The sequence below is a fragment of the Ascaphus truei genome, chromosome 16 (genome assembly GCF_040206685.1).
Source record: "Ascaphus truei isolate aAscTru1 chromosome 16, aAscTru1.hap1, whole genome shotgun sequence".
Taxonomy (NCBI): Eukaryota; Metazoa; Chordata; class Amphibia; order Anura; family Ascaphidae; genus Ascaphus; species Ascaphus truei.
The window spans coordinates 50,355,936-50,382,826 of record NC_134498.1 but is presented as its reverse complement, the minus strand read 5'-3'; the positions used below and the strand labels follow the sequence as shown (position 1 = coordinate 50,382,826).

At 42.9% G+C, this 26,891-nt stretch overlaps 1 protein-coding gene and 1 long non-coding RNA gene across 4 annotated transcripts in view; both read right to left on the bottom strand.

The window, feature by feature from the left end:
* The window catches only part of ZC3H12B (zinc finger CCCH-type containing 12B), a 49,552-nt gene extending 30,922 nt beyond the window's left edge, over positions 1–18,630 (bottom strand). For 2 of the 3 annotated variants that reach the window (XR_012788443.1, XM_075573551.1), the window contains exon 1: positions 18,290–18,630. Coding sequence is in view for 2 of the 3 variants with exons in the window: in XM_075573551.1 (XP_075429666.1) it covers positions 18,290–18,466 (177 nt within the window). In the remaining variant the exon portion in view is untranslated. Of the gene's footprint in view, positions 1–16,411; positions 16,601–18,289 lie in introns of all 3 variants that reach the window. The other variant, XM_075573553.1, reaches the window with a different exon arrangement.
* A 4,333-nt stretch (positions 18,631–22,963) lies between these two features.
* LOC142467714 (uncharacterized) lies at positions 22,964–25,158 on the bottom strand. Its single transcript, XR_012788492.1, has 3 exons — positions 25,069–25,158; positions 24,461–24,531; positions 22,964–23,094 (listed from the first exon to the last, which is right to left on the bottom strand). It is a non-coding gene; the product is annotated as an uncharacterized LOC142467714 (long non-coding RNA).
* Positions 25,159–26,891: the final 1,733 nt, after the last annotated feature.

The following is a 26,891-nucleotide window of genomic DNA, read 5'->3' as shown; positions in this document are numbered from 1 at the left end:
GTTATTGCTGGATCGGGAGACGACACCCTGCACCGGATCTTGGGAAATCGCGATGTGCATCTCAGCCACCAAAAAAACAACACAAACTCTGCCAAGCAGTTTGGGAAATTCCACATACAGAGCTACTTACACTGCAGTGACATATTTAAAAAATAAAAAATTAGCCACAAAAGCTGATTTTGTTCTTCAAACTGTGAATGGCACAGCTCTGCAACGGCAGTTTGATCAACAACCTTTCTGAATGTGGCGTTCTCACAATAATAGATACTAGTGGCTGGGAGCAGGGAAGCAGGGAGCTGTGCAGAACCACTGATGCCCAATGCTTAGCAACCACACCTGCTTACCTAAACATCTCTTTTCAGGGCAGTCACGACTGAGTGCCAGGACAGATAACATCATGCAGGGCACTGCATCTTTCCCTTCACTTTAGACCTGCGGTGGCCAACTCCAGTCCTCAAGGGCCACCAACGGGTCAGGTTTTCAGGATATCCCTGCTTCAACACAGGTGGCTCAATCAAGCCAAATCTTCAGCACAGGTGGCTCAAGGTGGCCACTGATTGAGCCATCTGTGCTGAAGCAGGGACTGTGAGCCATCTGTGCTGAAGCAGAGATATCCTGAAAACCTGACCTGTTGGTGGCCCTAGAGGACTGGAGTTGGCCACTCCTGCTTTAGACCGGATGTCCCATCAATAAGAACAGCGAAGCACTAGCCCCCGCCATGATCAAATACATTTCCCAGGGGTGGTAAACAAGACTGTTATTACTCACCAAGAAAATGAAATCTGGCTGCCAACCCAGTTATGTAAAATAAATAAAAAGAAGAATATTACAGTGTGCGAGAGCAGACGGAAGATTGTGATCACCTGCTTCGTGGAGTCACGATGGGACGGAAATAGCTCGTGGTTACTGCACTGGCCTCTAAAGTTTATTAATCGATAGATAAACTCCGTCTTTTCCCCCCTCTGCTTGCAGTAGAAGAACTTTAGATCAGGGGTGGCCAACTCCATTCCTCAAGGGCCAACAACAGGCCAGGTTTTCAGGATATCCCTGCTTCAGCACAGGTGGCTCAATCGAAGACTGACAGACTTAATCCTCTCCAAACAAGATAAACTGCTACTATCAAGAGAGACTTTGGTATAAAGCAGAAATTGTTCATGCAATGACTGGTTTCAGATTCAGTAAAGTCCAAACACCCAAACGTAATCCATGTGATCATTGCCACTCGGATTACAAATTGCTGAAAATCTTAATGTTTTTTCTTCAATACTTTTTCTTTTCTTTTTTTCGTTGTGTGCAGTTTTCTGGGGCAAAAAGCTTGCACTCAAGCATCCAAATGAGAGTAATAATTGAGTAATTCAGTAACTGCTATCAGTTCCACTGCATTTTAAGACTATAGTTCATCAAAGTAATTAAAAGTACCAAACCCCGCTAAATGTATTAGACTTTCTACCTTATCTGAGCTGGGGGGTCCCGGGCGACTAGAGTTTGAATTTTATGTAGTTTCTAAAACGTCAACGTGTTTAGTACCGTTATGGTGAGTTATGAGGGTTTTAGATTTTCATACACGTATGTTACATAGTTACATAGTTACATAGTAGATGAGGTTGAAAAAAGACTTCTGTCCATCAAGTTCAACCTGTGCTAAATTTAGACAACAGATACTTTATCCTATTTCTATACTTATTGATCCAGAGGAAAACAAACAAAAAACCCCATTAAGGGGAAAAATTAATTCCTTCCTGACTCCAAGAATTGGCAATCGGATTAATCCCTGGATCAACATCCTTCCCATGTATACTTATTTGGTATATCCCTGTATACCTTTCCCATCTAAAAAGATGTCCAACCTTTTTTTGAACAAATCTATTGTATCTGCCATCACAGTCTCCATGGGTAATGAATTCCACATTTTAACTGCCATTACTGTAAAGAACCCTTTCCTTTGTTGCTGGTGAAATTTCCTTTCCTCCAACCTTAAGGGATGGCCCCGAGTCCTTTGTACTGCCCGTGGGATGAATAGTTCTTTTGAAAGCTCCTTGTATTGTCCCTGAATATATTTGTATATAGTTATCATATCTCCTCTTAGACGCCTCTTTTCTAATGTAAATAAATCTAATTTAGCTAGCCTCTCCTCATAAGTTAGAATGTCCATCCCCTTTATTAATTTGGTGGCTCTTCTCTGCACTCTCTCTAGTTCCATAATGTCTTTTCTTAGGATTGGTGCCCAAAATTGTACTCCATATTCAAGGTGTGGTCTTACTAATGCTTTGTAAAGGGGCATAATTATGTTTACTTCCCTTCCATCCATTGCCCTTTTGATGCAAGATAAGATCTTGTTTGCCTTTGCAGCTACTGCATGACATTGGGCACTATTGCTAAGCCTGCTGTCTACAAGCACTCCTAAATCCTTCTCCATCAAGGATTCCCCCAATATATCTCCATTTAATTTGTAAGTCGCCTTTTTATTCTTGTATCCCAAATGAATAACCTTACATTTATCTGTATTAAACCTCATCTGCCATTTACCTGCCCACGTTTCCAGTCTCTCCAAGTCCTTCTGAAGAGAAATTACATCCTGCTCTGATTCTATTACCTTACACAATTTAGTATCATCAGCAAAGATGGAGACTTTGCTCTCGATCCCAACCTCAAGGTCATTAATAAACAAGTTAAAAAGCAGGGGTCCCAGTACCGATCCCTGAGGTACTCCACTCACGACTTTAGCCCAACCTGAAAAAGTTCCATTTATGACAACCCTTTGTTGTCTGTCCTTTAACCAGTTTTCAATCCAGGTACATATATTATTACTGAGTCCAATTTTCTTTATTTTGTACACCAACCTCTTGTGTGAAACCGTATCAAAAGCCTTTGCAAAATCTAAGTAGACCACATCAACAGCATTACCCTGGTCTATATTCCTACTTACCTTCTCAAAGAAACAAATAAGGTTAGTTTGGCAAGATCTATCCTTCATAAATCCATGCTGACTATTACTAATAATTTTATTTTCCATTAGGTATTCCTGAATATTATCCCGTATTAAACCTTCAAGTAGTTTCCCTACTATTGAAGTCAGGCTTACAGGTCTGTAATTTCCCGGTTGTGATCTAGCTCCCTTTTTAAATATAGGCACCACATCTGCTTTACGCCAATCTTGTGGTACTGAGCCTGTGGAAATGGAGTCCTTGAATATTAAATATAATGGTTTTGCTATTACTGAGCTTAACTCCTTGAGAACTCTTGGATGTATGCCAACGGGGCCAGGTGCCTTATTAACTTTAATTTTTTCAAGTCGCTTATGAATTTCTTCCTCAGTTAACCAATTGTTCATTAATATGGAGGTTGTGGCTTCCTCCTGCAGCACTACTATTGAACTAGATTCTTCCCTGGTAATCACAGAGGCAAAGAATTTGTTTAATACCTCATCTTTTTCCTTATCTCCAATAATCTGCCTACCCATCACACACTGAAAGGGTCCTATATTTTCTTTTCTCATTTTTTTGTTATTAGGGTACTTAAAGAATTTTTTAGGGTTGACCTTACTTTCTATTGCAATCCTTTTTTCATTATCCATTTTTGCTAATTTAATTGCCCTTTTGCAATTTTGTTACATTCCTTATAATTCTGATATGATGTCTCTGTCCCTTCTGACTTAAAGAATCTAAACGCCTTCCTCTTCTTGTCCATTTCCTCCCCTACCTGTTTATTTAGCCACATTGGTTTTGACTTATTTCTTTTATACTTATTACCCAAGGGTATACACTGATAAGTGTGCTTTTCTAACAATGTTTTAAAGACTGACCATTTTTCTCTGCAAAAACATCATCCCATTGTATTACTACTAGATTAGACCTCAGTTTATTAAAATCTGCCTTTCCAAAGTTGAAGGTCTTTGTTGAACCCAAGTAATCTGTTTTTTGATAATATATTTCAAATGAGACCATGTTATGATTACTGTTACCCAAATGTTCCAGGACTTAAATATTTGTTATTACTTCTACATTGTTTGATATGACCAAATCCAGAACTGCCCCTCTCCTGGTTGGTTCCTCAATAATTTGGGTCATATAATTATCTTTAAGCACCCCCAAAAACCTATTCCCTTTTGTTGTAACGCTAATCTCATTGCCCCAGTCTATGTCTGGATAATTAAAATCCCCCATTATGCAAACATGACCCAGTTTTGATGCCTTCTCCATTTGCAAAAGTATTTTAGCGTCATCAATCTCACAGATATTTGGTGGTTTATAGCATATTCCCACAAACATTTTCTTTATACTTTTACCTCCACTGCTAATTTCTATCCACAAAGTCTCTACATTTTCATCATTCCCTTCATAGACATCATCCCTTATAATAGGTTTAAGATCCGGTTTAACATATAAACATACTCCACCTCCCCTTCTATTTGGCCGATCCTTCCGAAAAAGAGAATAACCCTCTAAATTAACTGTCCAGTCATGAGTTTCATCCCACCATGTTTCAGTAATGCCTGTGATATCATACTGCTCCCTTGCAGCTATTAATTCAAGCTCCCCCATTTTATCTGTCAGGCTTCTTGCATTAGCAAGCATGCATTTCAGTTTTTTTTCAGCCTGTACTATTATCTTATCTGCTCCTTCCTTTCTGCGCCCACTTTGTTTAGTCTTTAGAAGTTTTCTAGTATTATCTGTATTTACTATGGGTGTCTCACTGCCTGTCAAACTTGCACTTGCCCCCATTCTACCTCCATACCACCTTGTATCCTCATCTATTCCATTTAGTTCATTATCTGTTTCATTCCCCTCCCCCCTCCATCCTAGTTTAAAATCTCCTCCAACCTTCTTGTATGTGTTATATGTGTTTTGTTAGGTTCGGTTTTTTATGTTAGTTCAGCCCCATTGTATCAGTTTCCATTCTTTAATGGACAGCTGGGCAGCGGTCTGCTTTATCTGTGGTTATTTATATCTACAGTGGCACCTATGTCTAGGTTGTATTCCAAGTGTTGAATAAGTTTCAATTACACAGTGGGGTCCATTGAGAGGGAAGTGCTCCAATGGTTAATCATGTTATGTATATATTTATTTGGTTATGTTTTACCGTGTATTTTGGGGAGTGGGATATCCTCCCGGTGGCTTTGTGAATGCTCATTGGCCAGGTTTTATCTAGTTACACCGGATTTTTTTTGATCGGGTTAATTACAGGCAGTGAGAGTTACAGCTGCCCACGGGGAGGATACTACTTATAGGGTTGTTTGCTGGACATTAATCCCTCTTTGATAAAGCGCCGTAGAGGCGTGAAACGCGTCGGAGGATTCTTTGCTGTTTTTAGATTTGGGCTGCTATGCCCAATAAATGAATAATTTTGTACCTGCTACCAGCCTAGTTTGAATATCTGCAGTGCTCGATCTTTTTTCCCTTCTATATCTACTCTCTTTTTGGACTGATGCACGCAAAGGCACAGAAGCCTTTACTTCGCTGTCGGGATGCGAGTATAACCTCCCCGATACTCAGCTGGTGACTTTGTTTGCCATTCCGTAGCCAGTGCGGTGTACCGAACAAGTCGGTGTACTTCGGAGCTGAGGGAGGGGACGGCACTGCCGTGAGGGAGAATACCGTGGATACGGACCCCACGCAGACACGGATAAGCCAGCGTGGTGTACCGGAACCAACCTGTCTACAGCGGCGCTATAGGAGTTGACGTCACAGCCTTGCGGAAGAGCGCCGTGGAAGTGGACTCCACGCGAAGACGGATAAGGTCAGCTGTACTCCTTTTTCCCCTACACCTGGATCCCGGGCAGTATTGAGCCAGTGTGGTTCTCACAAGTGAAATCTGCTTAGTACGGGGTTACGGGAGCAGACGGAGCAGCCGCGCTGGAGAGTACGAGGGACACAGACCTCACGTTGGAACAAGGTCAGCTGTACTTTCTCCTATATATAAGATTTCCACACAGTTTTTTAGTGAATATATACTATCAAGTACACCACACAATATTGGGCTACCCGATTCAATTAGATGGAAGAGTTGGCTTTTAGAACTGCTCCATGTGATGAATTCATCTCAGTTTGGGACTTATTTGATTATATATAAAATCCACATCTACACTGTCGGTTATTAGAGCACCCATCTGAGATTTACTTCCCTTACCCCTACTAAAACGTCAGACCCCAACCAACATGGCAGCTTGGGTCAACAATACAACACAGATACGTCCTGCCCTGAGGATGGTGCTGGAGCAAGCCTATGGCTATATTGTGTCCACGAGCACGTATTGTTACCCATTGGACAACACATCTCATCAGACAGGAACCAGGGGATCCCCAGACACTCAGCTTAATAAAGACTCTTTCATTGCTGGAAATCCCAGCAATACAGTGCAGCGTAAACTCCTCTATCGCGTCACCAAGGCTTCCTGCAGTTATTATGCATACAGCTGAGGTTCTGTCTTTCTAGCTCAGGGGCAGCCAAATCCAGCCCTCAAGGGCCACCAACAGGTCAGGTTCTAAGGATATCCCTGCTTCAGCACATGACTGAGCCACTGATTGAACCACCTGTGCTGAAGCAGGGATATCCCAAATACCTGACCTGCTGGTGGCCCTTGAGGAGTGGAGTTGGCCGCCCCTGCATTAGAACAACTAATGAAACCGTGATGGGAATAACAGAGACAGATGAATAGCACACCCCAGCACATTGGGGGCAGCAAGATTGCTGCGACGTGCGCACCTCCCAGCTGCGACGTGCGCACCTCCCAGCTGCGACGTGCGCACCTCACAGCTGCGACGTGCGCACCTCACAGCTGCGACGTGCGCACCTCACAGCTGCGACGTACGCACCTCACAGCTGCGACGTGCGCACCTCACAGCTGCGACGTGCGCACCTCACAGCTGCGACGTGCGCACCTCACAGCTGCGACGTGCGCACCTCACAGCTGCGACGTACGCACCTCACAGCTGCGACGTACGCACCTCACAGCTGCGACGTACGCACCTCACAGCTGCGACGTACGCACCTCACAGCTGCGACGTACGCACCTCACAGCTGCGACGTACGCACCTCACAGCTGCGACGTACGCACCTCACAGCTGCGGATGGGTTTGTAAGAAGATAGATATGGAGTTTTAAATGTAAGTAAGTGGATATTTAGGCAATTATTTAAGTACAAATATGTTATTTTAATTCAGAATCTGTGTGTTTCCTTCCCTCTTTCACACATAAACATATTTTTAAAATAAAACAATGCCGAATGAATGTCATTTCTGAATCTAGATCCCAATGAGAACAATGTTAAAAAGTGTACTGCAAGCACGGTGTGCCGGTTACTTCACATCGCTGCATGAGGATCACTCTTGTACTGACACACAAAGTGTGAGATGAGCTGTCACACCAACAAACAGGAGTGTGCATCAACGATTCAGCACCAGACTTTCATCACCATTTGCTTCATTTATTTCATTGTGGAATACATGAAACCCGCAACGATTTAAGCTGCACCAAGCCCTTTCTCAAGACTTTTAACGGCATTCAAGGAGCGAGAAAGGGCCGAGTGGCCCCTGAAACGTGGCTTGTGGTATGTCCTTGCTGCTCACACATGGTGTGTATCTATTTGTGACAGATTTAAATGCGGCCTGTTAGCTGTGCTAGCTCCCTACTACTTACATTTATATTAGCAGATTCCTCGTAATTGTTTCGCTCAGATGGCGTCAAAGGGGGTTATGTATCAAGGCAAAAGTGGTGCAATTTGGGGGCCTCTAATTATAGAGGTAAATAAGGATTTTAATCAGTTAGTGTTAGGACCTGCGATATTATGGTCATGCCTTGAAAGTGGCTCGCAGGTTTATACGCTTTGGTCAAAGGGTTAACTAAATGACCCTTTTTCAAGAGATATATATAGGTATTTCACTGTGTATTTTTGTCACATTGGATGTTGCTCTGGACTTTATGCAACTTGGGGGTAAACATATTTCTCCAGGTGTATTAAAGAACTAAACCTAATGATTTCTTTGGGATTTTTTTTTGTTATAAATATTTGTGCCCCAGAATTGCACCACTTGTCTAGATACATGAGGGCCAAGGACACTTAATGAATATTTACACGTGCTCCTCAAGTTTAGTTTTCAAAAGAAACCACAGGCCAGGTTTTTAGGTTAACACATAACCAAGTCGTCTTAGCAGTAATTAGAGCTATGCTAATTGGGTAACTCCGTGGTGATGTCACTGTGTTTGAACTGGTTGAGTCCGGTTTGAATCACATCGTCAGCAAGACCTTGGGCAAGTCACGATCTCACTGTGACTCAGGCACCAAGAATTATATTGTAAGCTCAGCAAAATCTAATGTATAGCACTGCGCACATTGAAAGCGCTGTATGAGGAAAACATGATCACTGTTAAGTAGAGAAATGGTGTATATGTGGCATGTTTGTTCCGCTTGAGGACTGAACTTAGGGAGCTGCGATTTACATTGATATGAAGAAGTGTGTATCAATATGTTTCTGATGGGGGGAAATAGTTCAAAACCAGGTTCCAAAAGGTTGTATGTGCAACAGGCACTCGAGCACTGGGTTATCAGGTAGAACCACAGAAAGGAACCATGGGAGACCAGAATCTCTAAACTGTTATTATACAAACTGAATTAAGTAGAAATAGGCGTGTTAGTCCAGGTGACTGTTATTAGGTGACTGACACCTTTATTACTTAAACTAACAATTCATATTATAAGACAGGCTTTCAAGCGTTTTCCTCTATTCCTCAGGCCTAGCATTGCTGACCTGAGGAAGAGATAGAATTCTCAAAAGCTTGTCTTATAATATCTATTTTGAATTCAAACAAAGGTGTCACCGAATCCTGAAGTACAGTACTTATTTATTATACAAACAGAAGAGAGCAGCATTGTGTCTACATGCACTTGACGGTCTTGAGTTTTTTTATTTCACACAAATGTTTACATTAGCACTAAAAAGGAATTCAAGAATCACCGGTTCTGCTCTATTAACAAAAAAAAGTTGTAATCCAAAAAAGCAGGTTTGTTCACACCCACCACCGACCTACTCATGTGTCCAGTGTTACAGTACACTCAAAAGGTAATAGTACTTTCTAGGTACAAAATGTGATCAAGCCACAAAAAATGAAAATAGAAATGAAAAGTGCAGTTTCCCAAAACAGGGGCCCTCCAAACTAGCACGGGAAAGACTCAGAGACGAAAAAGTCCACCAAATACCTCAAACATTGTATCTATCAATGTCTTTGTATATCCAAAGACAAAAATAGTACAGTAAAACAAAGCATTTAATAATAATAATAATATACTGTGCAGAAAAAAAAAGTGAGATGGCCGACGCCTGCGCTATCCTCAGCGTTTCGGGATATAACCCTTTGTCAAGGATTTCCTGTTACAGCCTAAGCCAGGGGTGGGCAACTTCAGTCCTCAAGGGCCACCAGCGCTTCAGCTTTCAGGATATCCCTGCATGGGGACAGGTGGTCCACTTATTGAGCCACCTGTGCTGAAGCAGGGATATCCTGAACTGTTGGTGGCCCTTGAGGACTGGAGTTTCCCACCCCTGGTCTAAGCTAAGGGTAGTATCCTGAAACGTTGACTCTCTTGTCACAACATTATTATTTGCTTTACGTTACTATTTTTATCTTTGAATGTACCAAAACGTTGATAAATACATTCTCTCCGATATTTGGTGCACTCTTTCTTATTGTCGGAGAGTTTTTCCCATGCTGCTCTGTTTCATATTTGAGCACAAGCTTGCTCTTTTCTGCAATAAGCAACACTACAGATCTCACACGCAGTGTGTGCAGAAGAGGTAAAGTCTCACCATGCCTTCCATCTCCTGAAAGATCCTATTGGGTGATATTACAAATACACACAGGGGAAAGTCATAGCATGTGAACACAAGCTACAGGAAACTTGTTTCACGGAAATTCCACTTTCAAGTCTCCACAAAGCTGCGAGGCAGAGAGGGAGTTTGGTACTTCTCTCTCTCACTTCCGTATGACTGAAAGAAGAGCCACGAGTTCTCTCTCAGAGCCTGCCAGACATGCAGAACAATGTAATGTAATGGAAGATGTGGAACCTGTACATATCTAGCACCCAAACCAATGGGGGGTTACACGGCGATAGTGCAGATTAGGGCACTGTTGCATGGAAACTCCCACTGAAGTGAATGATCGTCACTATCACCGTTTAATTTAACTCCCAATGTCTCCACACACAAAAAAAACCACAGCTTAAAAACACTTCCACTTACTCCAAAGAAACATATATTTGTACATTCCCCGGATCTGTGCCGTTTATCCTGAACATGTGCCTCATTGTGGCGTACCCCAAATAAAAGCAGCATGCATTGTATGTTTAGTGATATCGGTTATTGAGTATTTCCATGGTAGCATTGTACAGTCAGACACTAACATATAGTCTTTTAACCCAGACATTGCTGCCTCTTTCTCAGTAAGATAATAGAAAGCTGCGTATAGAATGAAACCAGAAACAGACCTGCCTAGTATTTCTGCTTTATTTACATTTAAATATTCATAAATGTACTGTTACTGTAACACAAGGAGGCTGCCAGGAAATACAACGGGCTGTATGGGTGACCACCTTTAGTTACGATGACAAGAAATCTAACAAAAAGACCTGCAATGTAGGACTAAAAACAGTGCAGCGATTTGTCCTCGTTTCCTTTAACTTGACCTGCGGTCACGTAACAGAAATCAGTGACAGTCCCACTCACTCAATCTTCCCACAAATATTTCTTACATTTTCATTACTTACTACTTATTATTATGATGTTATATTTGCATGGCGCCAACATAGTCTGCAGGGCAGTACAATAAGAGAGAAAGGAAAATAACATTGTATACCAAAAACATTACAATGTTTTTGACAAAGTTAAGACAAACAGAAAATTAATTGGAAGGATGTTCTGACGTAAGGAGCTTGCAATCTCTACAATGACAGCCCCTGGTTCCAAGGCTGCGGTGTGACACAACATTTGTTCTTGTCTGAGTATACAGCCGATATTCTTACCATGTGCGCATATGTTTATTGAATAAAGGGACTTCCCAGCCTCTATCTGACCTCAGCCTTTTAAACAACCTGGCCCCAGGTTTCACTCAAAAACTAAAAATAGTAGGTAATGGTAACTAGAGGAACGCCTGACCAACGGCACTTCTGCAACTGGCAGGGGATTTCTCCAGCAGCAGAATATGCAGCACTGAGTACACTGTCTGAAAATTAACACCCCTATGAGAATACTGAACTCATGACACGGAAGTTATTTGTATTCTATTACATACACTAACTGCAATATATAAATCAAAAGCAGCTTAATAAATAGCTTCTATAATTCCATAATAATTAGAAAACAATGTTTCAGTTTCTTACTAGGAACCCTCATTAGTGTCAGGATATCTTTACAGAGAACATAGTTTCCAAAAACATATTTCCATAACGGAGTGGCCAGGATTTACATATTACATGTAATTTTTGGATATTTTACCAGGAAACTTACATTGTGATATTGTCATAACCATATGGAGCTAAGTGGCCAAATAAGAACTTGAACTCACAAAATTGTGCATTCAAGATCAATATCTCAACCTACTACCCCACTCAAAAACTCACACAATCATTTTGTCATTTGTTGTGTTACCATTTAATGGACCAACAAGAGCTCTTCATTGATAAAATTGTAATGTGGAGTGTGTCACGTTAAACCTACAGTTGTATAGGGCCATTATGTCTAGGAGAATATTGAAATAAAGCTAATGTCTCATTTTGGAGCCCAGTCCCGTATCACACCATCAAAGGACATCTGTATAATGTTGTCAACACTCAAGAATAACATAACAAAAACCACAACACTGGTTTCCTAAAACACTGGTTTCCTAAGACACATCACTATTGCTTAGGTTGGCAAGCACTGAATAAGGAGCAGAAAATGCCCCCTACTAAACCATATGCTGCTTGAGCCTCCAGAAGTTAAGGAGTTAATGATCTCTTTCCAATTGCCAGAAGCTTATCACAGTAGCTTTCTCTTGTCTGCCTGCTTCCCCCTCTTTCTTACCACCCACATAAGTTGTAAGAGGATAAGAATCTGTGACTTGGCACAATTGGGTTACAGAGGCAGTGACCATGACTATGAATCAGCCCCGGCTCAGGAATATCGGATTCTCTTTGTGGTAAGTGCAGCAGAGGGTAGCAGTGTTTGGGAGCCTTGTAATGATACTTCCCCAATTATAGGTGTGTGCATGTGCCATTAATAGGTATTACATGTTGAGGATCATGCATATATCCTGATATTATTGCAATAATAATCACTCGGTTGTACGAAAAAAGTGCATTGTCAGCCCCTGTTTAGCAAGATCTGCTATGGATGTATCATTTTATTTACTGTATATAGCGCCAATAATGTACGCAGCACTTTACAAAATGACCATACAAAGTAAATAAATTACAAACAATGGGGATAAGCACAAGAGGTAAATGACAACATAAGGAAAGGGAGACCCTGCCCCTAAGAGCTTACAATCTAAGTGGTATGTTGTGAGACGTGCAGACACAGTAGGAGCTACAGTGCAGTCAGTGAGGTCGTGGGAGAGGCGTAGAAAGTTTCACGAGATGCTATTTTGCAGACATTCAAAAGGTCTCGAGTTCATTTGTCACAAAAACTAAACATTTTGTTCTCAACTAAAGATGTCTGACATATGAATGTGGTCGGTAACTGTTACATACGCCTATAACTTACTTTATCTTTAACTGTTCATGCAATATTTATATGTAAAACCCTGCTCACCGAAGGTAATGCAATGACTGTATATTTAATGTATGACACTGTTCTCCTATGTAACCATGTATCTGCCATCATAACTCTGTGCCCAGGACATATTTCAAAACGAGAGGCAACTCTCATTGTATTCCTTCCGGTAAAACATTTTATAAATAAATAAAACCCAAGTGGAATTAGAAAATTAGCAAAATCAACCCTGCTTTCTCCAACTGGGCAACCGCTTATTTTTTTTTTTTTTTTTAAATACACAATTTTAAATATAACTTCAATAGAGGCTGTAAGGAAAATCACAGGCTATTTTCAGTCAGCAGGTAGATACAACACATGCTTAGTTATTGCAACTGGACAGCAATAACAGCGACACGTTATGTGTAGTATGTAAACACATTCACAGACATATTGCACTTCTAGATTATGTAGTAAACTAGCAAAACCCAACACAGCACTTAGTGTTTCTCAACCAGGGTGCCATGCCCGCCTGCCAAGGGTGCCGCGGCCTGGAGGAGAGCGCGGACCCCCTCAGCCACAGCAGCTGGCATGTTTGAGGTATGTGGGAAGATGGGAAGGATTGAGGGCTTTGTGTGAGGCGGGCGAGTACTTTTTGTGGGTTGGGGGAAGGTGCGTGTTGTAGGTAAGAGAAGCGGGTGGTGAATGTGGTGTTTATGATTAAGAAAGAGGGTGTGTATCCTGTGTGGGAAGGGGCGAGAAATGTAGAGTGTGGGTTGAGTGAAAGGGTGAGTATGATGTGAGGGTGAATGGGGTGTGTGTGTGTGTGTGTGTGTGTGTGTGTGTGTGTGTGTGTGTGTGTGTGTGTGTGTGTGTGTGTGTGTGTGTGTGTGTGTGTGTGTGTGTGTAAGAAGAGGGGATGTGTGAGGGTGAATGGGGTGTGTGTAAGAATAGGGGATGTGTGAGGGTGAATGGGGAGTGTGTATGTAAGAAGAGGGGATGTGTGAGGGTGAATGGGGTGTGTGTGTAAGAAGAGGTGGATATGTGAGGGTGAATGGGGTGTGTGTGTAAGAAGAGGGGATGTGTGAGGGTGAATGGGGTGTGTGTGTAAGAAGAGGGGATGTGAGAGGGTGAATGGGGTGTGTGTAAGAAGAGGTGTGTGTGTGTGTGTGTGTGTGTGTGTGTGTGTGTGTGTGTGTGTGTGTGCGTGTGTGTGTGTGTGTGTGTGTGTGTGTGTAAGAAGAGGGGATATGTGAGGGTGAATGGGGTGTGTGTAAGAAGAGGGGGAGTGTGAGGGTGAAAAGGAAGGCGAGTGAGTATGCAAATAAGGGATGAGGGAGATCTGAAGAGCAGGGGTGCCCAGAGATGTAAAAACTCCTTCAGGAGTGCCCCTGCTCAAAAAAGTGGAGAACCGAGGACTTAGAAGAATGACGAACCAACGCCACAGGGTCTAGCAGGGATTATTGGAGTTGTTTTGCTCCCAGAGCCGATATGCCTTTTGCGATGATACTGTCCAGGCTTCTGCATGATAGAACCAACACACACATTCACCAGCGAAAACATTTACTAACAGCTGATCACAAAATGTGAAACCACCACCAGTCTCTTAAGCACACAAAGATAACATTCTCAAAAACATGGGAAATATGTTCAAAAGACACATTTTGTTTAGCTGCTAGAGATGCTTTAAAATGCACTAATTTGACTCTTCATTTCATTATTGCTGTTTTCATAACACACAGCTTTTCCATCTATTGGGAGAAGCTATTCCAATCCTCATGCTACCTCTCACTCAAGTAATATTGAAGTACTTTGCATGTGATAAAACTCACGTTCTTTCTCTACTGCACAATCAGTCAAGTAAAACCTTCTGCACCAATTTCACATTTGTTTCATAAAAACATTTTTAAACCTTTTCCAATTTGGACGTGAAAACCTAACTCTGAAAACCTGCAGCAAAAGGCACACCGTGCCCCAAGGTTATACTGCATTATTATGGTGGACCACTTTCTGACGTTTAGGGACCCGACAACTGTTCCCATGGTTCCTCCCTCTATCCCAGCACATTCTGTGCTAAGGTAATGAGAAGGGAAAAGGGTTAAAACTGCTCCCAAAAGCTCCTACTGGGGTTCATGCAAAATGGGATACAATGCAGCATCCGGACTTTAGTCTGCCATCTGAATAGTCCTGCTATATACTAGATTATGTATGAGTCTAGAACAGGTCAGGTTTTAAGGACATCCCTGCATCGGCACATGTGGCTCACTCAGTGGCTGAGTCGAAGACTGCATTACCTTGCTTAAGCAGGGATGTCCTTAAAACCAGACCTGTTGGGGGGATCGTGAGGACTGGAGATGAGCGCCCTGTTGTAACATATGGTTAAACAGTAGAAGTAGGACTGCACCTAGACATGCAAGAATGGAAACAAGCAAGTCTCTAGATATCATTGAAAGCCTGCCATCGCCTTCATCTCTTGTAACCTTTTTCGTCTCTGACACGCTGTTATGGAAACTCTTGATAAGATCCCAGGGATGTCCTTTAATATTGAGGTGGCTGGCTCCTGTATATATTGCCAAAACAAAGTACAGTATCCTTTGAATCTACGGCTATCAACAAATGTATGTTTTCTTCCTCCTTCCCTGTGGCCAAACAATCCCACTCCTCTTCTGAGCTCTTGTACAGTACTTTAAACTTCTTTCCTTACAACTCTCCCAATTTGGTGTCCTTCACGTTACCACCAACTTCTCCCCCTCTCCATCATGTCTGCCTGAATTCCAGACATTCTTGCAGAGATTATCCTGGCATATGTGACCCTATTCCATTCACCAATCTCCTCTATTCTCTTTTTTTTCCCCCATTCTATATCATTTACATCATTTATACATTTCCTCCGGACAGACAACCCAGCTTTAAGTAAAACCAGTTTTTACATAGAACACAAATTATAATAAATCTCTTTATCTTGCTCCTTTCTAGCAATAGAGCCACCTGCTACCATTTATTAACACTTTAGAGACCCGGAAACTACAAATTGTCTTCCTCTGGTTTCTCCACTCCACTAATCTCACCTCAAAAAATTACCTGGTTTCTACCAAAACCTTTGCCATATTCTTCTCTACTAGACATGGGGTGGCAAACTCCAGTCCTCAAGGGCCACCAACTGGTCAGGTTTTCAGGATATCCCTGCTTCAGCACAGGTGGCTCAGTCAAATACTTCAGGGATATCCTGAAAACCTGACCTATGGTCGCCCTTGACTGGAGTTGGCCGCCCCTGGTCTAGAGACTGACACCAGTTTGCTGTTCCTGCCTCTTTCGTTTTGTTTTCCATCTTGAAGAGTCTCTAATAGGTTTCGTACACACGGTCACTTAATTCATCCATTTCTTTTGAGGCCACTGGATGTTGCCTACACATTATTCCACCCTCAATCTCAGATGGCTCACGTTAAGTGACGTTACCTTAATCTCTCTATCCTAAACACATGAAGATTCCGGAGATGGTTTTACTTCCTGTTCTGTTTTGTTTTTCTTTTGGCTTTTGCCATTACCTTTACCAGAACGACACACAGCTTTCTCTTCTTTGGACCCAACACCAACTATTCCAAAAATGTACGTCTTCTTACTACACCGATCCCACTTAAAATGGAGATGATTTGCATGCAATCAAATTCTCTCTCTCCATTGCCCAATGTCCTTACCTTTAAAGACTTTGGAGAATTGAAAGACCAGAATCCCAGGGGGGAAAAAGTGTCCAACTCCTCTCCCACAAGAACATGGCAAACATACAACAGAGTCACCACTGCCGATTTCATTATCCCATGCTATCTCATTTTCATATGCTAGTTTTCAATTTTAGTCTCTGCTGGTCTAGGTGTGACGATGAAGATCTAAAAGTGATGGAAATGATAACGAAAAATGAGGGAAATTTCAACATGAAGATAATGAAGGAGAATCTAGATATGGAGGTGGATGATGGAGGTGGATGAGAGGATCAGTCAGTGATAGTTAGTGAGGATGATAAATGATATGGATCAAAATGGTATGGATAGATAATGATGAGAATCAGTCAGTGATAAGAGATGAGAGTATGGAGTTGTAGATGTGAGATCTTAATCATCCAGTGATGATGAGGATGATGTATATGATGCACGGAGATGAGGTTGATTAAGGATATAAAATCAGTTATTGATGGATGAAGATAATGACCACAGATGGATCCGTGTTGTACAGAGGTGAAGAAGATAGACAATTATGATGATGAAGTTATTGGATCTATCACAGCTGATGATAAAGGATGTGGATCAGCCATTGATGACCAGTCGTACGGATGAAATAAAGGACTGAATAAGTCAGTGATCGACAGTGCTGATAACGGGAGAGTGTGGACTAGTCTGTGACACAAGCAAAGATGAAGTAACTGGATTAGCCAGTAATGGCGAAAGATCATGGAGAATGGAATCAATCAGGGATAGAGATGAGTCAGTGATAGGAGTGATGATGATATCAGTGATAGAGATGGTGAGTATGATGATCTGTTAGAGATAGAGATGGTGAGTGTGATGATGACGATGATGCTGCTGGATGTAATGTCCCAGTGATAGAGATGATGAGGAAGATCTGTCAATGATAGAGATGATGATGTTGCTGGATGTAGATGTGTCAGTAATAGAGGTGAAGATGATCTGTCAGTGATAGAGATGATGATGAAGATGATCTGTCAGTGATAGAGATGATGATGAAGATGATCTGTCAGCGATAGAGATGATGATAGAGATGATGATGAAGATGATCGGTCAGTAAGATTGGAAATAGCTGCACATCAATAAACAATAATAAACAAAAGATACAACTACCGGTGCTCCTGGTAATATCCCAAGGGTAATCAATGGAGGCAAGGCACTGCGGGTTTCTATTAAGCTATTTATTGCCAAGGAGTTGATGTTTCGACCTCAGAGAGTCTTTTTCAAAATGAATGGCATATTATGCCATTCATTTTGAAAAAGACCCTCTGAGGTTGAAACGTCAACTCCTTGGCAATAAATAGCTTAATAGAAATCCACAGTGCCTTGCCTCCTTCATTGTTTATCTGTCAGTGACAAAGATGATGCTAATGATGATGATCTGTCAGTGATAGAGATGGTGATGATGATGATCTGTCAGTGATAGAGATGGTGATGATGATGATGATCTGTCAGTGATAGAGATGATGATGATGATGATGATGATATGTCAGTGATAGAGATGATGATGATGATGATGATGATCTGTCAGTGATAGAGATGATGATGATGATGATGATCTGTCAGTGATAGAGATGATGATGATGATGATGAAGATCTGACAGTGATAGAGATGATGATGAAGATCTGACAGTGATAGAGATGATGATGATGATCTGACAGTGATAGAGATGATGATGATGATCTGTCAGTGATAGAGATGATGATGAAGATCTGTCAGTGATAGAGATGATGATGAAGATCTGTCAGTGATAGAGATGATGATGATGATGATGGATGAAGATGTGTCAGTGACAGGTAGCACTGCCTTTGCCCCCTCTCCCATCCCTTTCTCACCCGGGCCTTCCTGCGCTGCTCCTCATTTCCCAGTTCGATGTGCACGGTCCGGCAGTGCTGGGCCGGCGGATTCGGTTCATGCAGCCGGAGCCGGACCCTGAAGAGGCGCTGTATGCGGGGGGCGCAGCGTTGCAGCAGGGGGCCCGCACTCTCCGGTACCAACAGCTCCAACACCATTTATCAGCGCGCCCTGGGGACACGACACCGGGGAGAGCAGGCCCGGGGCACCGGGGGGCAGAGGGGAGCAGGCCTGAGGCACCGGGGGGCAGAGGAGAGCAGGCCCGAGGCACCGTGGGGGGTGGGGGGAGCAGACCCGAGGTACCGGGGGGAGCAGACCCGAGGCACCGGGGGGGGGCAGACCAGAGGTACAGGAAGGTAGGGGGCACGGGGGAAAGCAGACCCGGGACACGCGGGGGGGGACAGGCACAGGGGGGGGGGGGGGACAGGCACAGGGGGGGGAGGGACAAGCACAGGGGGGGGGGGACAGGCACAGGGGGGGACGGACAGGCACAGGGGGGGACGGACAGGCACAGGGGGGGGACAGGCACAGGGGGGGGACAGGCACGGGGGGGGGGGGACAGGCACGGGGGGGTGACAAGCACGGGGGGGGGAGGGTAGAGCAGGCACGACGGGAGAGCAGGCCCGGGGGTTGGAGCAGGCACCGGTGGGTTGTGGGTTCGGTACACAGGGGGGGGGTGGAGTGGGGCGGGGAGTAGCCACGGCACACCGAGGGGGGTGGGTGAAGGGGGAGTGCAGGCCCAAAGCACCGGGGGAAGAGCAGACCCGGGTCTCCGGGGGAAGAGCAGACCCGGGTCACCGGGGGAAGAGCAGACCCGGGTCACCGGGGGAAGAGTAGGCCCGGGTCACCAGGGGAAGAGTAGGCCCGGGACACCAGGGGGGGAGAGAGGGCCCGGGTCACCGGGGGAGAGTAGGCCTGTGACACCGAGGGGGGGGGGGAGTGGGCCCGGGTTACCAGGGGAGTAGGCCCAAGGCGGGCCCTGGGTGTCTTGCTGCACACGGGGTCCGGGCCCTAAGGCCCTGTCGCTCCGTCCCTCCGCCTCACACAGCAGCCCGAGCCCGCGGAGTCACCCGCTGCCCACACACCGCCCGCTCCGCGTCTCCTAGCAACGGCGGCCAGGCCTGCAAGGCGGCGGCCTGGGGAGCAGCAGCACCCAGCGGCGGGAGGGGGAACTACACGGGCTGTGTATTCTAGTATAATGTCATCATAAGAGAAAGCAATATCATCAGTGTAATATAATAACACAGTGTCATATAATAATGCAGTATAATATAATAATACAGTATAATATAATAATACAGTATAGTACCATAATAAGAGAAAGAACAATATAATACAGTGTAATATAATAATGCAGTATAATATAATAATAATACTGTCATATAATAATGCAGTATAATATAATAATACTGTGTCATATAATAATGCAGTATAGTACCATAATAAGAGAGAACAATATCATACAGTGTAATATAATAACACAGTGTCATATAATAATGCAGTAAAGTACCATAATAAGAGAAAGAACAATATCATACAGTGTAATATAATAACACAGTGTCATATAATAATGCAGTATAGTACCATAATAAGAGAGAACAATATCATACAGTGTAATATAATAATGCAGTATCATATAAAAATACTGTGTCATATAATAATACAGTGTCATATAATAATACAGTGTCATATAATAATGCAGTATAGTACCATAATAAGAGAAAGAACAATATAATACAGTGTAATATAATAATGCAGTATAATATAATAATACAGTGTCATATAATAATACAGTGTCATGTAATAACTCTCCTCATAAGTTAGATTGCCCATCCCCTTTATTAATTTGGTGGCTCTTCTCTGTACTCTCTCTAGTTCCATAATGTCTTTTCTTAGGACTGGTGCCCAAAATTGTACTCCATATTCAAGGTGTGGTCTTACTAATGCTTTGTAAAGGGGCATACTTATGTTTACTTCCCTTCCATCCATTGCCCGTTTAATGCAAGATAAGATCTTGTTTGCCTTTGCAGCTACTGCATGACTTTGGGCACTATTGCTAAGCTTGCTGTCTACAAGCACTCCTAAATCCTTCTCCATCAAGGATTCCCCCAATTTATCCCCATTTAATTTGTAAGTCGCGTTTTTATTCTTGCATCCCAAATGCATAACCTTACATTTATCTGTATTAAACCTCATCTGCCATTTACCTGCCCATGTTTCCAGTCTCTTCAAGTCCTTCTGAAGAGAAATTACATCCTGCTCTGATTCTATTACCTTACACAATTTAGTATCATCAGCAAAGATAGAGACACTTTGCTCTCGATGCCAACCTCAAGGTCATTAATAAACAAGTTAAAAAGCAGGGGTCCCAGTACCGATCCCTGAGGTACTCCACTCACGACTTTAGCCCAACCTGAAAAAGTTCCATTTATGATAACCCTCTGTTGTCTGTCCTTTAACCAGTTTTCAATCCAGGTGCATATATTATTACTGAGTCCAACTTTCTTTATTTTGTACACCAACCTCTTGTGTGAACCCGTATCAAAAGCCTTTGCAAAATCTAAGTAGACCACATCAACAGCATTACCCTGGTCTAAATTCCTACTTACCTCCTCAAAGAAACAAATAAGTTTAGTTTGGCATGATCTATCCTTCATAAATCCATGCTGATTATTACTAATAATTTTGTTTTCCATTAGGTATTCCTGAATATTATCCCGTATTAAACCTTCAAGTAGTTTCCCCACTATTGAAGTCAGGCTTACAGGTCTGTAATTCCCCAGTTGTAATCTAGCTCCCTTTTTAAATATAGGCACCACATCTGCTTTACGCCAATCTTGTGGTACTGAGCCTGTGGAAATGGAGTCCTTGAATATTAAATATAATGGTTTGGCTATTACTGAGTTTAACTGCTTGAGAACTCTTGGATGTATGCCATCGGGGCCAGGTGCCTTATTTACTTAAATTTTTTCAAGCCGTTTTTTTACTTCTTCCTCAGTTAACCAATTGTTCATTAATATGGAGGTTGTGGCGTCCTCCTGCGGCACTACTATTTAACTTGATTCTTCCCTGGTAAACAGAGGCAAATAATTTGTTTAATACCTCTGCTTTTTCCTTATCTCCAATAATCTGCCTACCCATCTCACACTGAAAGGGTCCTATATTTTCTTTTCTCATTTTTTTGTTATTAAGGTCCTTAAAGAACTTTTTAGGATTGACCTTACTTTCTATTGCAATCCTTTTTTCATTATTCATTTTTGCTAATTTGATTGCCCTTTTGCAATTTTTGTTACATTCCTTATAATTCTGATACGATGTCTCCGTCCCTTCTGACTTAAAGAATTCAAACGCATTCCTCTTCTTGTCCATTTCCTCCCCTACCTGTTTATTTAGCCACATTGGTTTTGACTTATTTCTTTTAAACTTATTACCCAAGTTCAGTTACCCACTGATCAGTGGGCTTTTCTAACAATGTTTTAAAGACTGCCCATTTATCTTCTACATTTTCCCTGTGAATTACTTGTAGATTAGTCCTCAGTTTATTAAAATCTGCCTTTCTAAAGTTTAAGGTCTTTGTTGAACCCAAGTAATCTGTTTTTTGATAATTTATTTTAAATGAGACCATGTTATGATCACTGTTACCCAAATGTTCCAGGACTTGAATATTTGTTATTACTTCTACATTGTTTGATATTACCAAATCCAGTACTGCCCCTCTCCTGGTTGGTTCCTCAGTAATTTGGGTCATATAATTGTCTTTAAGCACCCCAAAAACCTGTTTCATTTTGTTGTAATGCTAATCTCATTGCCCCAGTCTATGTCTGGATAATTAAAATCACCCATTATGTAAACATGACCCAGTTTTGATGCCTTTTCCAATATCAAAAGTATTTAAGCGTCCTCAATCTCACAGATATTTGGTGGTTTATAGCATATTCCTACAAACTTTCTTTATACTTTTACCTCCACTGCTAATTTCTGTCCACAAGGTCTCTACATTTTCATCATTCCCTTCATAAACATCATCCCTAATAATAGGTCTGGGGACTGTGCTTGCATTTATATCCATGTTTAGGCCAAACAATGCCAAGACCAGTAACTTTGTTATTCAGGAAGGTGTTTCTAGTGCTCTGGTACTGGATGTGGGGAGAGACGATGCACTGGGTTTACTGGCGCTGTTAAGCCCCTATGTGACCATAGCCTCCAACCGTTTCCCAAATTAACTACATGTGCTCATGGCAAATTGACGCGTTGTTAGCCCATTTGACGCAGAAGCGGTTAACCAAGTGACAGTGTACGGCAAAGATGTACAAATTGCACATTTTAGAGTCATCTATCAAAGTCTCATTACTGCAAAATTAGTGGGAAAGATCAGCACCGGCTTCCGCATGGAAACAAACCCGTACTGTTTCCTCCAACGGGATGTCTCGCTGATAAAGGGCACTGACTCCTTGCACCTGTAATGCAGATTTCCCGAGCTCAACCCGTGGCCTCTTCACACTTCAGAGGCTTCCTGCCCTCCCTTCTGGTTTTCTAATTGTAGGAGAAAGTGAAGATGTCTAACAAACACTCCCTCCCCATCTATCCTCCACCCTTCTCCCATCCCTCCCCCCACTCGCGCCCCCCTCCTCTCTCCCCTCCCCTCCCTGTGCACAGTGGGCTCAGGTTGGATGGATTTCACCCACTGGAGGAAACCAAGTTGACACCTCTTGTAGATGTGTAAAGTGACCAGTTAGTCTGTAGCCACGACCAGCTTCACATTGCAAGGTCAGCAACGGAGCTCCCACTGAGGAGACACAAAGTTTGAAATAGTTGTCTGTGAGTAGGGTTACTGGCTCTGCACTTCTGTAACCCAATCTGTGCTATAAAAGCTGTGTAATACGGGAGGCATAAGCTTATAGGGGTCCCATGTTAAAATGGACATGAAGCAAAAGGTGACACTGTGCTCATTTGCATGTCATTACCCAGAATCCCTGGCTGCAGTGGAAGCACTGTATGCTGAGAGATAATGGGGAAGGGCAAGGTTGCGGGCCTGTCCAAGACGGGAATGGGCTCACTAGTGATATTTTAATTTGCTGTAGAATAAGAACAAACTAGTATTAAATATACCATAACGCCACTTCCTCCCCGTGCTGGAGCAGAGATCTGCTCCAGACAAATCAATGGGCCGGAAATCCTCTCTGGCATGGTGACGACACCTTCATGGTACATTAAATAAGGACATCCAGGGTAGGAAGGGAGCGATAAATCAGGAACACCCCAAAAAAAGCATAAACATATAATGGTGCAATAAAATCACGAATATGGGCAAAAAGAAAAACCTGGCTCATATGAATTACCTAAAAAATATACCAGATACTTCTCCTGATGAAGCTGACGCCAGCCAGCGAAACGCGTAGTTTCCATTTCCTGCGCAGTAATCCCCGTCCCAGAGGAGAGGAGACCGCTGTACTGCGTACCTGTTTCTTCCCTCGCATTACCGGAAGCTGCAAGCCTCAACGGATGTGACGTCAGACGCCGCACGAACACTGTCTGACTGCGGGAGTATTGGAGAGACGGTCCGGTCACCACTTCTCTGGCGTGAGATCTACTGCTTCACTATTTGATGTGCCTATTTTACTTGTACACATTGTGAGTACACTCCTTACCTTTCATTGTGATATAAACCTTTCTGCTGGTCTGCACTATGGTCTCTTTTCTGCTGTGTTTCCTCATGAGTTGATCCAGAGTGCAAGCCCTCCCGAGTTCCTGCAACCCCGTTCCCTGTTACACGCTGATTCTTCACCTACTTTTTGTAAGTAGGTAATTCATATGAGCCAAGTTTTTCTTTTTGCCCATATTCGTGATTTTATTGCACCATTATATGTTTATTCTTTTTTGGGGTGTTCCTGATTCATCGCTCCCTTCCTACCCAGGGTGTACTGTTGCTATTAGGGAACCTGTACAATTCCCTTTGAAGGTTGAGAATTTTTCTAATACAACTTACACTTATTTTTATTTATTCACTTTTAATCACTTATTTCACATTGTTGTTGTTTAGCGCCGTTGGGTTACTAGGATACTAGTTGGGTTACTATCACTTGGGTTACTAGGACATTAAATAAGGACCCAGTACTCTGTCTCCTAAGATAAAGCGGAAAACCCAACTTTACCAGGCACAGTCCAAGTAGATTTGGAAACGTTCCTCAGGAAGAAGCGAGATGATTTCTTGGTTCTCAGCAGTCTGGAAATAGAAAATGGGAAGAACATGCCAAAATAACGGCGGTTTTAAAACCTACCAACTAACAGCTATTTTTGAGTGTAGCAGTGTACGTATAATGTTATGTCACGTGATAATACATTTATTCATTGGCTCGCAGCCCAAAATGACCTGTCCCCTTTTTATATATTTTCTCAAAAATACTGATATTATGTATGTATCAGAGGGAAATACAATAAGTGCATCAAACATAAAGGCACGATAGAAAAAGGAGTCCCTGTCCCGCAGAGCTTACAATCTAAATGGTATGTTGGTAGAATTACAGAGACGGTAGGGAGGGGTTAGCGCAGTGGATGTTATTGTACTGCGCTGCACAATATGTTGGTGGGAATGGGGAGAACTGGTCACTGTGACGGTAGCTTTGAGACAGGCTATAATAATACACACCAAATATAACTGGGTTGAACTGGACGAGACTTAGATATGATAAAATATAATTTATTCCTTGAAAAAGGTGAACACACGAGATATACAAATAACAGACAAAATATGGACACTTACTTAAAGGTTAGGACAAGAAAAGCCATCAGGATACAGGATGGGCCATTTCTTCCATAATTCAGTTTCAGATGAAGACATCACAGCAATACATGCAGATCATGAAGACACATGAAAGACATGAAGGACAATTGAGTAAGGGGGGACTCTGACTTATATACCATTTCAACCCTTCTCTTACACTAAAGGCGCCGAGCTGTCTAGCAAAAATCTCTTTGAAGCAGATTTTGGCTTCCATTGTAAGTGTGAAGTATCACACTTAAAAACACTCAGTTCCTTGGTTCCTGCCCCCAGTATAAACAATTAGGGCAGTTACCTTTTGATCACCGGGCTATGTTAATTCTTGCAGGATGCTCTCCCTGCCCTATTAGCATAGCAGATGGGGGTCTGCATTGTCAGAGCAGACCCAAAACCCCATATACATTTTAATACCTACACATATTAAAATACCCGGTTCTGGTAGGTCCAGCGGGTCCAAACTTTCCAGACCCTAATGCTGGAAGTGGTATACTATAGGGTCCAAATTTCAGCCCGCTACGACCTTCGGAACCGGAGTTATACAAATATCACATAAACCGTTTCATATTTTATTATAAAAATCTCCGCTAAAAAGAAATCTCAGCGTTTCACTAAATCCCCATTGAAAACAACGGGCTCCGCCGCCATGGGCTTCAATGGAGCAACTCCGCCGTTGTAGTCAATGGAGTTGCCCGCCATAGACTTTCAATGGAGGAACCGCCGCCATTGAAGTCTATGAGAAAATCCACAAATATTTACCTTCGTCCATACTCCGTCTGGTTGGTCTGAGGGGGCTGGGAAGGGGCATACATAAAAAGCCGGAACCTTGGCTATATGCCACCCAAATCCCATCCCTCTGGTCATTTCAGAACCGGAGATATGGACTTACACATTTCAACATTTTACACTTAGTCGTTTTTTCGCCATGCGGCTTTTCCCCATTGGAATCAATGGCTGGCGCCACCATTGACAATGCATGGCGCCCGCCGCCATTAGATTCAATGGTGCGACCCTCCTTCTCCGCTTGACCCTTTACGGGGGTCCCTCATTCCCGAACTCGGTGTGGATCGTGTGTGGGGGTTCCTAGTGGTTAGGGACAAAAAGAACTTTATTCCCAGGGGCCCTAGAACCCAAGATTCCCACGCCAATTGTCGTTGAACTTGACCGTAGTGATTAAACTCTTTTAAAAGACATTGTATCCGCTTTTGCGGTCTGCGGTTTGGATGGCTGCCAACCTGTTCCTCGAGGCCGGCATTGAGGAATCTCCATTGAAGTCAATGAGCCCATTGACTTACAATGGGAAACCGCCGCTCCTCCTCTCGGACGCCACCTGCTGGTCGTCGCTGGAAAACAGGTCCAAAACCGCTACTTCTGCCATTAGAAAGCATGGAGGCTCAATGGCGACCTATGGACGGCTGCAAAATGGAGCCTGAAAAAGCGGGAAAATTACACAAAGGGCTATAATCACTATTTTAACATTAACCCCTTCCCTCCCGTATCAACCCTAGTGTATGTGTGAGTGCAAACACCAGGATAACACAATACATTTACACAGGGGAATAAACATTTGGATATTGAAGCAAGGCAAACACATTACTGGACCTCAGTCCAGTTAACCCCTTGCTTCCCTGATGAGAGTAGAGGGTGGCCAAATGGGGGTGTAAACCCTTTAATCCCGGGCCAAATCCTCTCTACCATGACAGTCACCGAGTGTAAATAATGCAAATTGTTATACTTTAGCCTCTTTAACAAACAAGCCCCCAGTATGTGTCACTGCTTCCTGGTATGTGTTATTGCTCCCCAGTATA